Source organism: Melanerpes formicivorus, unplaced genomic scaffold (assembly GCF_026170545.1).
Source record: "Melanerpes formicivorus ecotype bairdi unplaced genomic scaffold, bMelFor1.0.p_v2 SCAF_6, whole genome shotgun sequence".
NCBI classification, from domain to species: Eukaryota; Metazoa; Chordata; class Aves; order Piciformes; family Picidae; genus Melanerpes; species Melanerpes formicivorus.
The window spans coordinates 4,646,802-4,659,398 of NW_027142358.1; the positions used below are offsets into that span (position 1 = coordinate 4,646,802).

The following is a 12,597-nucleotide window of genomic DNA, read 5'->3' on the forward strand; positions in this document are numbered from 1 at the left end:
AGCCGTTAGGGAACCCCCTTTTGGCGAGGGGACCTCCTGCCGCCTCCTGCCCCAGCACAGCGTAGCTAAGTCAGAGACACGACCGTCAGAGGCAACGGCTCGCCCCAGCCCGCTCCGCTCCGCCGCCCAGGGCCCTTCCCCAACGCCACGCGCCGCAGGTCCCCCCAGACGGAGCTCCCGCGTGGCCGCCCGCTCCCGCCCCACGACTCGCAAGGCGGTGATGGTAACGCCCCACGTGACCCGGAGGCCACGTGAAGTGGCGGAGGCGCTCGGCCAACCAACACCGCGCGCCGGTAGCACGTGACCGGTTGGGTGCTCTCGCGAGCGCCGCTGCGCGCCGGGCCTTTGCCCCGCCCCTACCCCCGGCGAAGGAGACGGAAGCGGCTTTGGCCCGACGGGATCTTGAGCGGCGTCACTCCGCTCTTCCCCCTGGCCCGGCCTGGGCCCCGTACCTCCGACGAGGTGAGAATCAGTGGCTGTTTGTCGGCTCCGCGCGTCCTTTTCTGTCCTTTGGCGGTCTTGTCCGTACCGATCTGAGGAAACTTGGGCCTAGGTCCAGGCCTAGGCCTCGGCCTCGGCTCAGCCCGAGCCTAGGCCTGTTCGTCGGCGCGGGCCCGTCCTCAGCGGCCAGGCTCTACATCCTCGCTGTTCCGCGGCGCCCTGAGGCGTACGGCTCAATCCGACAAGAAGCGGGTGGCGTTAGGCATGACTTGCCGCCGCGGGCCCTGGCGCCGGGCGGTTGGCTGCTGGGAACACACCCGGAGTGGCGTTTCATGGGTGCTGCACATGATTCCGCTGCTGCTGAGGCTTGTGGCAGCCAGAGGGGAAAAGGGTGGTTTTCTGAAGATGTGGGTAATTCTGGCGCTGGCTAAAGGCCCTGCTGGTTTCGTACTGTAAGATAACGTGATTTCCCGGTGCACGCACAGGCACGTGTTTAAGGGTTCCTTTATTCAGAAGTGTCTTGGTGGCAGTAGTTGAACAAAAACCAACAAGGTGAGCAGCTCTTTATATTCAAAGAGTGCATTATGGGAACGTAGTGAGTTGTATTTTTAACACTTCACTAGTATTCTTACTGTTACTTGTCCGTTTGACTTTACTTGCACAGCAGTACTTGATTAAAAAGGGCAAGCCTGTTGTTTTGATGTGCTGTGCCCCTGTGTTTCTTGCAGATGTCAGAAGACCTTGCTAAGCAGTTGGCTAGCTACAAAGCTCAGCTTCAGCAAGTTGAGGCTGCCTTATCTGGGAATGCAGAAAATGAAGACTTACTAAAACTGAAGAAAGACTTACAGGTGAGAACTCGAGGAGATGAGTAGCTGAAAAATTATGGTCTTTAGGAAGTGTTTCACCTTTCCTAATATTGGCATTGCAACAAAAATAGACATTTGGTGGCTCTATTACTTTTGATACAACTTGATACAATTATGGTAGGATTGGTTGGGGAAAAAAATTAAATGTGGGCTATTTTAAACCTCTCTTATGTATGAGTATAAAATAGGCACTAATTTATAGCACATTCTTCTGCTACAAAGGTTAGCTAGAATGATGACAGATATGCCAGTGCTGTCTGTACTGTCTGATTTTCTTTAGTTTTTAACCATTATTTATCAGAATTATTTTTGTTGTTGTTGCTTGTAGCAATGCTAAAGCCAGATGGTTGGGCTTAACGTTATGCTTTTCTGCCTGCTTTTGAGTTGTCAGTGCCTTTGATCCGGAATCTGTTTATTCATTTGCATTGCTATTGCTGGAAATTCAGATGTTAGGATGTAGTTCGGTGTTCCTGGTATAGCTAACTCTTGATTGTGTTATGGCTTTATATAAGAAAGAAGAGAGCTGTGTCCTTTCTTGGCCATCTGCAGTTTTTTAAGCATTTAAGAGCATGCTGCATTCCTAAGAGCTGAAGGCCATTTCTGATCTTCAGGGTATTGTTGAGTGGCAGGAAGACCACCAGCCTAATTTTACATTGATAAGTGGTCTTCTGAGTCTTGTGCACGTAAAGACACATTGGCATATAAGAAAACCCCAGCACTACTGTTAAAATTTGTCACAAGAGTGCAAGATGCTGCTTAATTTCTGTTGTGGATTGCTTTAGCTACTAGACCTTTCAATACCTTAAAACCATCCTGTTCAAGATTTGAGTCAGCACTGTTGTGTGTGGAGGTAACAGCAGTAAAAGCGATGCTTCAACCAGAGTATGCCTCAATTCTCTAGGATTTCTCTTAAATTACAGAGGCTTTGTGCCCACAAAGCACTTTATAGATCATCTTGATGTCCTTGGTTGTACACTGTTAAAAGCATGTGTATATGTTTATATTTTTAAAATGCACAGCAAAGCCCATATGGGATGATATTTCCGATACCAACACGACCTCGTCTTTGATATGCAGAGATCATTGATGTGAAAGGACAACTTGCAAACTTTTTAATAAAAGCTTTCTGCACAGAATGGGGAAGATCTTTACACTTTCGTCCCCAAAAGGTTTGCTATCCCTATGTTCCACCTTGAAAATGACAATGTTTTGCAGACTTAATATGTTGCCGGCCAAGCAGTTGTAGAAATGGGTTTGATGCTTCGGTGTCCCAACTGGACAGCTTTTTGTCTGGTCCAAAGGATTGTTATTATGTTATTGAAAGGTTTTTTTTTTCCCTTTTGCAAATAGGGATGGCACTAGTGGCTGGAGAGCTGCCAAGCAGAAAGGGACCTGGGGATGCTGATTGACAACCACCTAAACATGAGCCAGCAGTGTGCCCAGGTGGCCAAGAGGGCCAATGGCATCCTGGCCTGCATTAAGAATAGTGTGGCCAACAGGAGCAGGGAAGTCATTGTGCCCCTGTACTCTGCACTGGTTAGGCCACACCTTGAGTACTGTGTCCAGTTCTGGGCCCCTCAGTTTAAGAAGGACATTGAGACACTTGAACAAGGCTGGTGAGAGGCCTTGAGCACAAGCCCTATGAGGAGAGGCTGAGGGAGCTGGGATTGTTTACCCTGGAGAAGAGGAGGCTCAGGGGAGACCTCACTGCTCTCTACAACTACCTGAAGGGTGGTTGTAGCCAGGAGGGGATTGGTCTCTTCTTTGTAGCAACCAGAACAAGAGGACACAGTCTGAAGCTGTGCCAGGGGAAGTTTAGGCTCGAGGTGAGGAGAAAGTTCTTCACTGAGAGAGTCGATAGTCATTGGAATGGGCTGCCCAGGGAGGTGGTGGAGTCACCATCCCTGGAGGTGTTCAAGAGGGGATTGGATGTGGCACTTGGTGCCATGGTCTAGTCATGAGCTCTGTGGTGACAGGTTGGATCATCAAGATCTTTGAGGTCTCTTCCAACCTTGGTGATACTGTGATGTACTTAGCTTGTTCCTGAGTTTCGAGATAAAAATTCTTCTAAGTATTTTTTTGTGAAAGCTGAGCTTTTCCCTTTTTCACTGAAGCACTTCTAAGACAGTGTCCATGCATCCAAGGACCAACCTTACCTTTTGTGTCAAGTAGAATTGATAGTAGCTGTCATCTTCTGTAATTGGAGATGGTGGGCATCGTGTTCTGGAGTGTAGGGCTGGGTCTGGTTTGTAAAGACCAGTTGATCAGGGAAAAAAGTCAGGAAATTCTAACTCTGTGGGTCATATCTTCATGTCACAGGGATGTGGCAGCAAGCTGTGCTGTGCAGCTCATTTGTACTGAGTTGCTGTGGCAGTCTCAGTTGTGCTCAGAAATTGCCTTTGAACAAGCTGGTCTGTTAAAGACTTTAGAACTGCCTCATGAGTTACAATAAAATTAATGTTTCTTGTGTGCTTAGCATTATGATACTTAGATATCAGATGAAGATTTTTACCAAAAGTTTGCTGTTTCATGAAAAGTTTGCCTGGTGTACAAGTGACTTGAGAAAATGTAAAGAATTGTCATGATAGACTTGTCTGAAACGATTCACATCTGAGTTCCACAATAAGCCAACGATGACTGTGGCAAGAACAAGCCAACAGTTTCGTGTTACTGGTACAGTCTGTGTAGCTGAATCACTCACTGTCAGGTAGCTTGTGCCTGATGTATTGTATTTGACCTGCTGAAACAAGATAGCTGTTCCAAACCATGGTGTCTCTTGGATTCGCAGAATACAGCTTTCTGTATGCTGAAGGATAGTTTGTGATTTTGTGTGTGGGAGGGGAAATTAGGTTAATGCTGTGTGTTTTGTGGAGCACTCTCTAATTGGGTAACTTGATAAACAAAACCTGTTCTGGGCCAGCTGTAGTAGTACAGAGAATGGAGACCGCAGGAGCAGAACTAATTGGAAGCATATTTCTGTGCTTACAGTTACTACTGATTGTGCTTACTAGTGCACTTACTAGCTGTACCTCTAAAAGAGCAGAAGGTGTTGGAAATTCAGACATTAAGCAGAAGCAAACTTGTTAATTCCATTCATGCCAGCTGCATCAGATGAAAATGTGTATAAGTTGTAGTATTCACTTATTTGGGAACTGCTCCTGATCCTCTAAGGCAGTGAAAAAGGTCAGCTTTGCTGCTTTTTCCTGAACTAGTGCTTGCACGCCCACAACTGAACAGGATGTGAGACTGAGAGGAAAGCTTAGGCTCCACTGAGCCTCATTTGAATGTTGTTCATCTTGTAACCTCCTCCTGTTTACTGTTAGGAGAGTGACTGGTTTATGCCAAGATACTCAAACTGAAATATTTTTCTTCATCGAGGACTATTGAATTGCTTTGCATTGTACAGAAAGCTTAAAAGGCCTTTTAGGTGCTGTCTCCTTTGCCTAGAAACACTAGTGAAAACCATCGGTCCTGATTGTGCAGAGTGAGACTGTAATATTGACAGGAAGTTGGGGGGGAGGGTGGCTTTTGCTTATTCCTGTCTGGGAATGAATGCTATTTAAAAGACCTGGAGAAATCTATTAATTGTTACTTGTCTTGTTGGGATTAGTAAGGGAGGGCCTGACCTGAAACCTTGTGATCAGGAAATTTAGAGGAGAGCTAACACTTGCATCAAAATGACTTAAGGAAATATTTTTTTAAGACACTTTTTTGGTGGTGTTTTTTGGGTTTTTTTAAAATATGTATCTAAATACTTTCTGTGAAAGAAGGCTTTACAGGGTGGCAGTGGTGGAATGTACTTATCCACCCTGGCTTCAGGTGCTTCACATCAGGCAAGCCACATAATTTTGAGTAAACTGAAAAACATTTAATGACTTAGAAATGCTGCAGTTGTAGTTTCACATGTTTTAGAGGTTATATACATAATTTATCCAGCTAGCCTAAAGGGGAAAGGATGGAAGAAACTGCCAGCTACAGAGACAATAGCAGCATTAAGTCCTTTAAGGTTTTGTCTTTAGAGCACTGTCCTGCTGAACACTTGCTCTGCCCACGTGTGGGTTTTTTGGTCAATAACTAACCTCATGTGCAGCCACGTGTGCAGTCACATTGATTTGTATTTTGTTGTTAATTATTGAGGCCTTTGTGCCTCTCAGTGAACAATTCATCCAGAAAGAAAAGCTATAAAAATAACAGGTGACTTTTTGAAATGGGGAGCTTCACTGCATCCACCTTTTTAGGTATCTATTTACCATACATCGTTTAAAAATGACCAAAAAGCCAAACCAAACTTAGACCACTTTGCATCAGCAGTGAATTTAATACAGCAGCTTCAGTAAAACCAAACCAATAAGCTTGGGATAAAAATGTGCATGGTAACAGAGTTCAAGAAATTATTCTTTGTGGGTCTTTTGTCTTTTATAGGAAGTCATAGAACTAACCAAAGATCTTCTTTCAACACAACCTTCGGAAACTCTTACAAGTTCTGACAGTTCTGCTTCTGCTCTGCCCAGTCACTCCTGGAAGGTTGGAGATAGGTGCATGGCAATATGGAGTGAGGATGGACAGTAAGTGTAGAAAACTTCTCTAACAGTTACATGAAATAGTTCAATGGTAAGAGACTTTAATTCAGTTTGAACTGCATCTAGGGTGACTAAAAGCAAGAAGAAACTAGGAAATAAATACAATATTAGCTATCATTGTACTCTCTTAAAGGTCAGTAGATAAAAGCAGAGGGATGTGGAGGCATTGTCTAGAAATGCCTTGCTTGTCATTAACCTTATAAAAGTAAAGTTGCTTGAGTAACTTACCATTTATTAATGTAATAAATGGCAGACTTTAATGAACTGATCTGTCAGAGCAGTCTTGTGTGAAGGTTTTCAGGATGTATAATTCATAATTTATCATTACATTCATATATGTGTTACTGCTTGCAATCAGGAAAAAATCCTTGCTGTATCTCAGTTTCTGCCTCTGATTGGAATTATTATTTAATTGGAAAAGCTGCTTTTAGCCATGAAGTAACTAGCTGTGTGGTGTAAATACAGAATTAATCAACACACAGGTTTTTGACATAGCTGTTGATGTGCTGGGTAGAAAACAAACAGTGAACAGTTCTTCTGTTGCAGATTAAGTAAAATGCTTTTGTGTAAGAATTTGAACATTGAGTCTTGCTGTCTTAGGTCACCACTGGGTCACTTTTTTTTACCCTGTTCACTGGGTTAGTAGAGTAGAGGTTGGGGAAGAATGTACCAGTGTCCACTGAAGTGGACCTTACTGGACTTAAAGGAGTTGCTTTTTTTAAGCCTCTGTTGCAACATTTCTTAAGTGACTAGTGCTTCATGAAGGACTAGCCAGAGATTCATGTTTGTTGCCTCATTCAGTTTGGATTTCCATCTATTTTCATCTAACTCAGCTCAACGTGTTGGCTCAATAAAATTGCACAAGAAATTAATTTGGTTAATGTTACCTGGAATATTGTTCCTGAAACATCTCTGTTTCAGTCTTCTGTTTGCTTTAGGTCTATCTTTTTGCACTAAATTTAGACTCAGTTGTTTAATTTTGGAAATGCCACTTGTCTTTTTCTTTCCTCATTCCCATTTATGAGGACAATCTGCCCGAAAAGTTTCACACACCTAAGTATGAAATGGATGGATTTCTGCTCAAATTTAAAAACTGACATTTTAAATCACTAAGAAAACTTCTCATTTTATAAATTTGAAGAGGGAATATTTCAAAACCTTCGTTTTTTCATTAGTGCTTTTTTGTGTAGAGAAAAACAGAAGCAAAGCTTTGGTCTTATGAGCTGACATTTTGCAAGACTCCTCTGTGAATTCCTTGAAAGGCTCTCCTGTGAGTGCAGTGGTTTGTTGGGTCATCTGGCTTTTTTAATCCCATGACCTGCCAGAACTAGAACCAAATCAGGGGATTTGGTTAAATTGGCCCCAGCATTAATCATTAGTCTAACTATGAGGCCATTGCCTCTTGATGCTGAAGGTCAGCTACAGCGGATTCCAGTCTTTGTACTCGAATCCCTTTAAGAAAATAATCTCTTGCTAAGATTTGTGCATTGTCCCTGAAAATGAAGGCCAATGTTTGCAAATTTTTTGCTTAATGCCATTAGCTGGCTGACAGTGTAGGTGTTGAAGGGCTGAGTATTCAAGCTTTACTCACATGCTTACAGCCATGATATCTTTACAGGTGTTACGAAGCTGAGATTGAAGAAATAGATGAGGAGAACGGAACAGCTGCGGTCACGTTTGCTGGCTATGGCAACGCTGAAGTGACACCTCTGTTCAACCTAAAGCCTGTGGAAGAGGGAAGAAAAGCAAAAGAGGACAGTGGCAACAAACCCATGTCCAAGTAAGTGATAGAGGGGCAGAGGTCTGAAAGCTGCTTTGGGGTTTTTTGTTGTTGTTGGTTTGTGGGTTTTGTTTGCTGTTTGGTTGGGTTTTTTTTCCCTCCACAGGTATAAAATTCCATTAATGAAATTTTACCTCACTTTTGAAAATTTGCATCTCTTTAATGTCTTCACATATTTGCTGCAAAAAGGGTCTTAAATCCTTGTAGCACATGATGTTTGGTAGAGTATTGTGGCTGGTATTGTGTGGTACGTATCCTGGCAAGATGGTGTGGTGCACTTTGTTTTACTTAGCTTATGCTCTCTCAAGACACCAAGTTTGTAAGCCAAAAAAAGCTGGGGAGATGTGCTTTGCCCAGTATGCTGCTGTACCTGACACAGAAAGGTGTTTTTAGAGACTAAACCCAAGATGGGTTTGGTTGTTTTGTTTTTTTCTTAGGGGGAGAAGCAGTACAATTTCAGAGTTTGTTGTAGGCAATGATTTAATTCCTGAGAGATTGCTCTGAGAGGTGCTGCATTATGGCATAGATCCACTCCTTGAACTTTCTTCTTAGCAAAGTAACTTTTCCTTCCATTGCTGCCTAATACTTGATAGCCTGAGAGTCATGCAGACCTACAGAAAAGTTTAGGCTTTTCACACAAAGGGGCTGTTTAATTTTTTCAGATCTTAGATGTTTCTGAAGTATGGAAGTGCTGGTTGACAGTTCCATTCTCAGTTTCAGAAACAAGTAGCGTGCAGTCCCATAGGTTGCAGTATTTGGCATTGTCTTAGTCAGGTGGTGGTGGTTGTTCATATGCCCAAATATAGACTCATAGAATCAACCAGTTTGGAAAAGACCTCAGAGATTATCAAGTCCAACCCTATCAGCTAATACTAACACCTCATGACAACTAAACTATGGCTTCAAGTGCCACGTCCAATCTTTTCTTGAGCACCTCCAGGGACGGGGACTCCACCTCCCTGGGCAGCACATTCCAATGGGAAATTATCATAGTATCAGTCAGGGTTGGAAGGGACCACAAGGATCATCTAGTTCCAACCCCCCTGCCATGGGCAGGGACACCCCACACTAGATCAGGCTGGCCAGAGCCTCATCCAGCCTGGTCTTAAACACCTCCAGGGACGGGGCTTCAACCACCTCCATTTAGACTCAGTTCTGTGAAGAACTTTCTCCTCACCTCCAGCTTAAACTTCCCCTGGCACAGCTTGAGACTGTGTCCTCTTGATCTGGTGCTGGCTGCCTGGGAGAAGAGACCAATCCCCACCTATATAAACAAGCAATGTAATGTTTATATATGGAAAGACTGGGGGGTTAATTTCTCTTTTTCTATCAGTGAAGAATACTCCCAGGCTTCTTTTTCTGTCATACATTAATAGAGGACTGTTGTGCACTTCTGTCTCACAGGGGTTTTAGTTTCTTACAGGAAAAGGTACAAACAAAATGTCTTTTTTTCCTTCCCTCTAGAAAAGAGATGATAGCCCAGCAACGAGAGTATAAAAAGAAGAAAGCTTTGAAAAAAGCTCAGAGAATTAAAGAACTTGAACAAGAACGAGAGGACCAGAAAGTCAAGTGGCAACAATTTAACAACAGAGCCTATTCTAAAAACAAGAAAGGCCAGGTTTGTTTGGGTTTGTTACTATGTCAGTACCAGGGCCTACATTTCTGTGTGGTACTTTGGGAGAGAAGTAGTGGGTTTTAATGGGATTTAATTTAAATGGGGTTCATCTTTGGGATTCTGAAGTGTGCAGCTGGGTATTCTGTACACTGAAAAGGCCTGGATGACTTCAGGGGGCTGCTGCTCTTAAGAGGCTGAGCTTGCACTTGGCTTGGAGAGCTGGGGTCACTGTCAGTTGTCAGGTACTACTTGTTGGAGCTTAGAACTTGAAGGCCTGTCCAAGGCTGACTGCTTGCCATGTTTATGACCTGGCAGACAGAGCTCTAAGTAATTGCTCTGGAATAGCAAGGAGAGTGCAGGAAGGGCAGCAAGGACATTTTAAAGCCTTATTTAATTTTCATCATGGCTTGACTGGGAGCTGCTGGACATAGTGGTAAAACTTCTAATAATTGTTTGTAAGACAGAAATCACCTTGAGAGTGGCAGATTTAATTTCTTGTTGGCCTGACCCAAGGTCCTCGGTACCATGGTCACATTCAGTACTTGAGTGCCAGGAAGTTCCCAGCTCTGTTGTCTCGCTGATTGCACGTCATGGATGAGGCAGCCTTTAGAAAACATCCTGTCTATGGAGTTAAGAAGTGGAAGGTTTTGAAACACTTCCAAGGGTAATGTTTGCTTGATGTTGATGGTTGGTTGGTTGGTTTGTTTGTTAACAGCAAGTAAGTAATTATTCAGAAATGGCATTTTCTGTTCCATTTGCAGGTAAAGAGGAGTATTTTTGCCTCCCCTGAGAGTGTAACTGGCAAAGTTGGAGTTGGAACGTGCGGAATCGCAGACAAACCTATGACACAGTATCAAGATACCTCCAAATACAACGTTAGGCATTTGATGCCTCAGTAACAGGGGGAAAAGGTGGAATTTCATCTCTGCAGGGCTTTACACTTATCTTTTTATCATTATATTTTTCTAAAAGTAAATTATTTGTTAGCACATAGCAAATAGTCCATTTTGTCACCATCACTTTGGCTTCAGCTGATACAAGCCTTAAATCCCCAGATATTGATTTGACACCCCCCAGTCATTAACTTTTTTTTTTTGTAGGTGCATTAAAATCCATTCTGCAGGTAAATGCTTTCATGAACTGCTGTTACCTGTTACTTTGAAAGCAGTAGTTATCTGCAGCTTTCATCTCTGGAATCTTCCACTCATACCAGTAGTGAAGTTTAGTTGTCGTTGGGGTTTATTTGTTTTTGGTCGGTTTTTTCCCCCTTAAGAAAAGTGGTGGTATAAAAATGGCACCTTAACAGCCTCCCTTGTTTTGTAGTCACAGTGCTGTCTGCTGTCTCGACAACACACTCAGCACTGCAGAGCTGCTGCAGCTCTGGGAGAGAGCTAGACTCCATCAGAGCTTACAGGAGCATGGAATTGCTAAGGAAGTTCTAAATGACTGCCTTACAAATCCATTGAAGTTTGATTTGTACAGCTGTAAATGAGGGCAGAACAGGGCTGACAGAACTTTATTACTGATGATGATTCATGTGCTAGAAACAAATGAACTTGAATGCCAGTCTGCATTTCCTGTGCTAGAAGCTAAGCAGAGGAGACACTATTTTTTTTCTTTTTTTTTTTTTTCCCCTTAATCTATCAGATTTTCATCAGAACTTACTAAAATGTAACCAGAAAAAACATAGGACAAGCTCTTGAGACTCCCTTTTCAAAGCAGCACCCTTGTAACTATACACCCTGCCCCTCCCCAAGGAGGACAGCTTTGGGGAGCACAAATGGTTATGCTTTGGAAAGGAGCCATCCCCTCCCCTCCTGCAGATCTTACAGGTTTGATGGTACAGTCACTGACCTGGAGTACACCATACCAGCTCATGTCTTGGCCTCCTCCGTCCAGTCGAGTAGACCTGCAGCACAGCGGCACAAATGCCTAGATCCCACTTGGCTGTGAGTGAGTAAAGGCCAGTCAGAAGATCCTGCCCTTACATAACCGACCGGCCCTAGTGTTGGTTAGAACTTCAGCTGTATTGCAGTGCTGCTGAGCCCCTTCTGTTCTGTTCAGGAAAACAGGTGTAAGAGCTCTTGCTTTCTGTATTTCCTCTGTGATTTGCTTTCCTCTGTTCCTTGTTCTCTCACTTCTGGTAGCGGTGCCACCTCTGCCCCGTCATGTGTTTCACGCAGTTAATGGGTAGCCCTGTATACAATGTAGATATTATTTTTGTAAAATCTAGGGCCGAGTTAATGGACAGGAGGACATCAGCTGGTCCCCCCCTCCCCCATTGGGTAATTGAAGGGTGTTTCTTGTCCATTAACCCTGACCATTATTTCCCTGTATATTATGTTAATGTAGCTCATTTTGTAATTTGTTAACTAGATCAGGTCACGTCAGCAATTGTTGATGCACTGATTGGTGGAAATGTCCATCAGTTACCTGAGTCACAACTCAAGCTAAACTCTACAACTGGTAGTTTAGAATCCATACATAGGAAAAGGTTCTTCCTATAATGGGAGAAGGTGATTTTTATGAATACAAAGTGTGTTAATTTCAGTTTTGTATGTTTAACTTTTATTAAATAAAGTGTTTAAAATCTGCTGGACACACAGTATCATAGTATCAGTCAAGGCTGGAAGGGACCACAAGGATCAGCTAGTTCCAACCCCCCCTGCCATGGGCAGGGACACCCCACACTAGATCAGGCTGGCCAGAGCCTCATCCAGCCTGCTCTTAAACACCTCCAGGGATGGGGCCCCAACCACCTCCCTGGACAACCCATTCCAGGGCTTCACCACTCTCATGGGGAAGAACTTCCTCCTCCCCTCCAGCCTGAATCTCCCCACCTCCAGCTTCATTCCATTCCCCCTAGTCCTATCACTACCTGACATCCTGAGAAGTCCCTTCCCAGCCTTCCTGTAGGCCCCCTTCAGATACTGGAAGGCCACAGTTAGGTCACCTTGGAGCCTTCTCTTCTCCAGACTCAACAGCCCCAACTCCTTCAGTCTGTCCTCATAGGAGAGGTGCTCCAGCCCTCTGATCATCTTCGTGGCCCTTCTCTGGACATGTTCCAGCATGTCCATATCCCTCTTGTAATAGGGGCTCCAGAACTGGAGGCAGTACTCCAGGTGGGGTCTCACCAGAGCTGAGTAGAGGGGGAGGATCACCTCCCTTGACCTTGGCTCTTGGCAAAGTGAAAATCTGCATGGTGTGGGGGAAAAGCAGCAAATACAGAACCTGCTGCACAGAATGTCCTGCACCAAAGTACATCAAGGTAGGGCGTGAGAAAATAGCTTTTGCTTGGTTCCTCATCTTCACTGG

The 12,597-nt window shown here is 44.0% G+C and overlaps 1 protein-coding gene across 1 annotated transcript; it reads left to right on the plus strand.

Annotated features, from left to right (window-relative positions):
• Window positions 1–351: 351 nt before the first annotated feature.
• Window positions 352–11,881, plus strand: SMNDC1 (survival motor neuron domain containing 1). The gene is made up of 6 exons (XM_068139398.1): window positions 352–462; window positions 1,170–1,289; window positions 5,730–5,872; window positions 7,506–7,667; window positions 9,132–9,285; window positions 10,044–11,881. Exons 2-6 carry the CDS (start codon window positions 1,170–1,172, stop codon window positions 10,179–10,181), a joined length of 717 nt encoding a protein of 238 aa, XP_067995499.1. The 5' UTR covers window positions 352–462; the 3' UTR covers window positions 10,182–11,881.
• The last annotated feature ends 716 nt before the right edge of the window (window positions 11,882–12,597 follow it).

Bases quoted from the DNA above. Each gene is read 5' to 3' on its own strand.
- SMNDC1 (XM_068139398.1), top strand. From the start codon at position 1,170: ATGTCAGAAGACCTTGCTAAGCAGTTGGCTAGCTACAAAGCTCAGCTT. The intron at 1,290-5,729 runs GTGAGAACTCGA...TGTCTTTTATAG, and splicing joins AACTGAAGAAAGACTTACAG to GAAGTCATAGAACTAACCAA. The intron at 5,873-7,505 runs GTAAGTGTAGAA...ATATCTTTACAG, and splicing joins ATATGGAGTGAGGATGGACA to GTGTTACGAAGCTGAGATTG.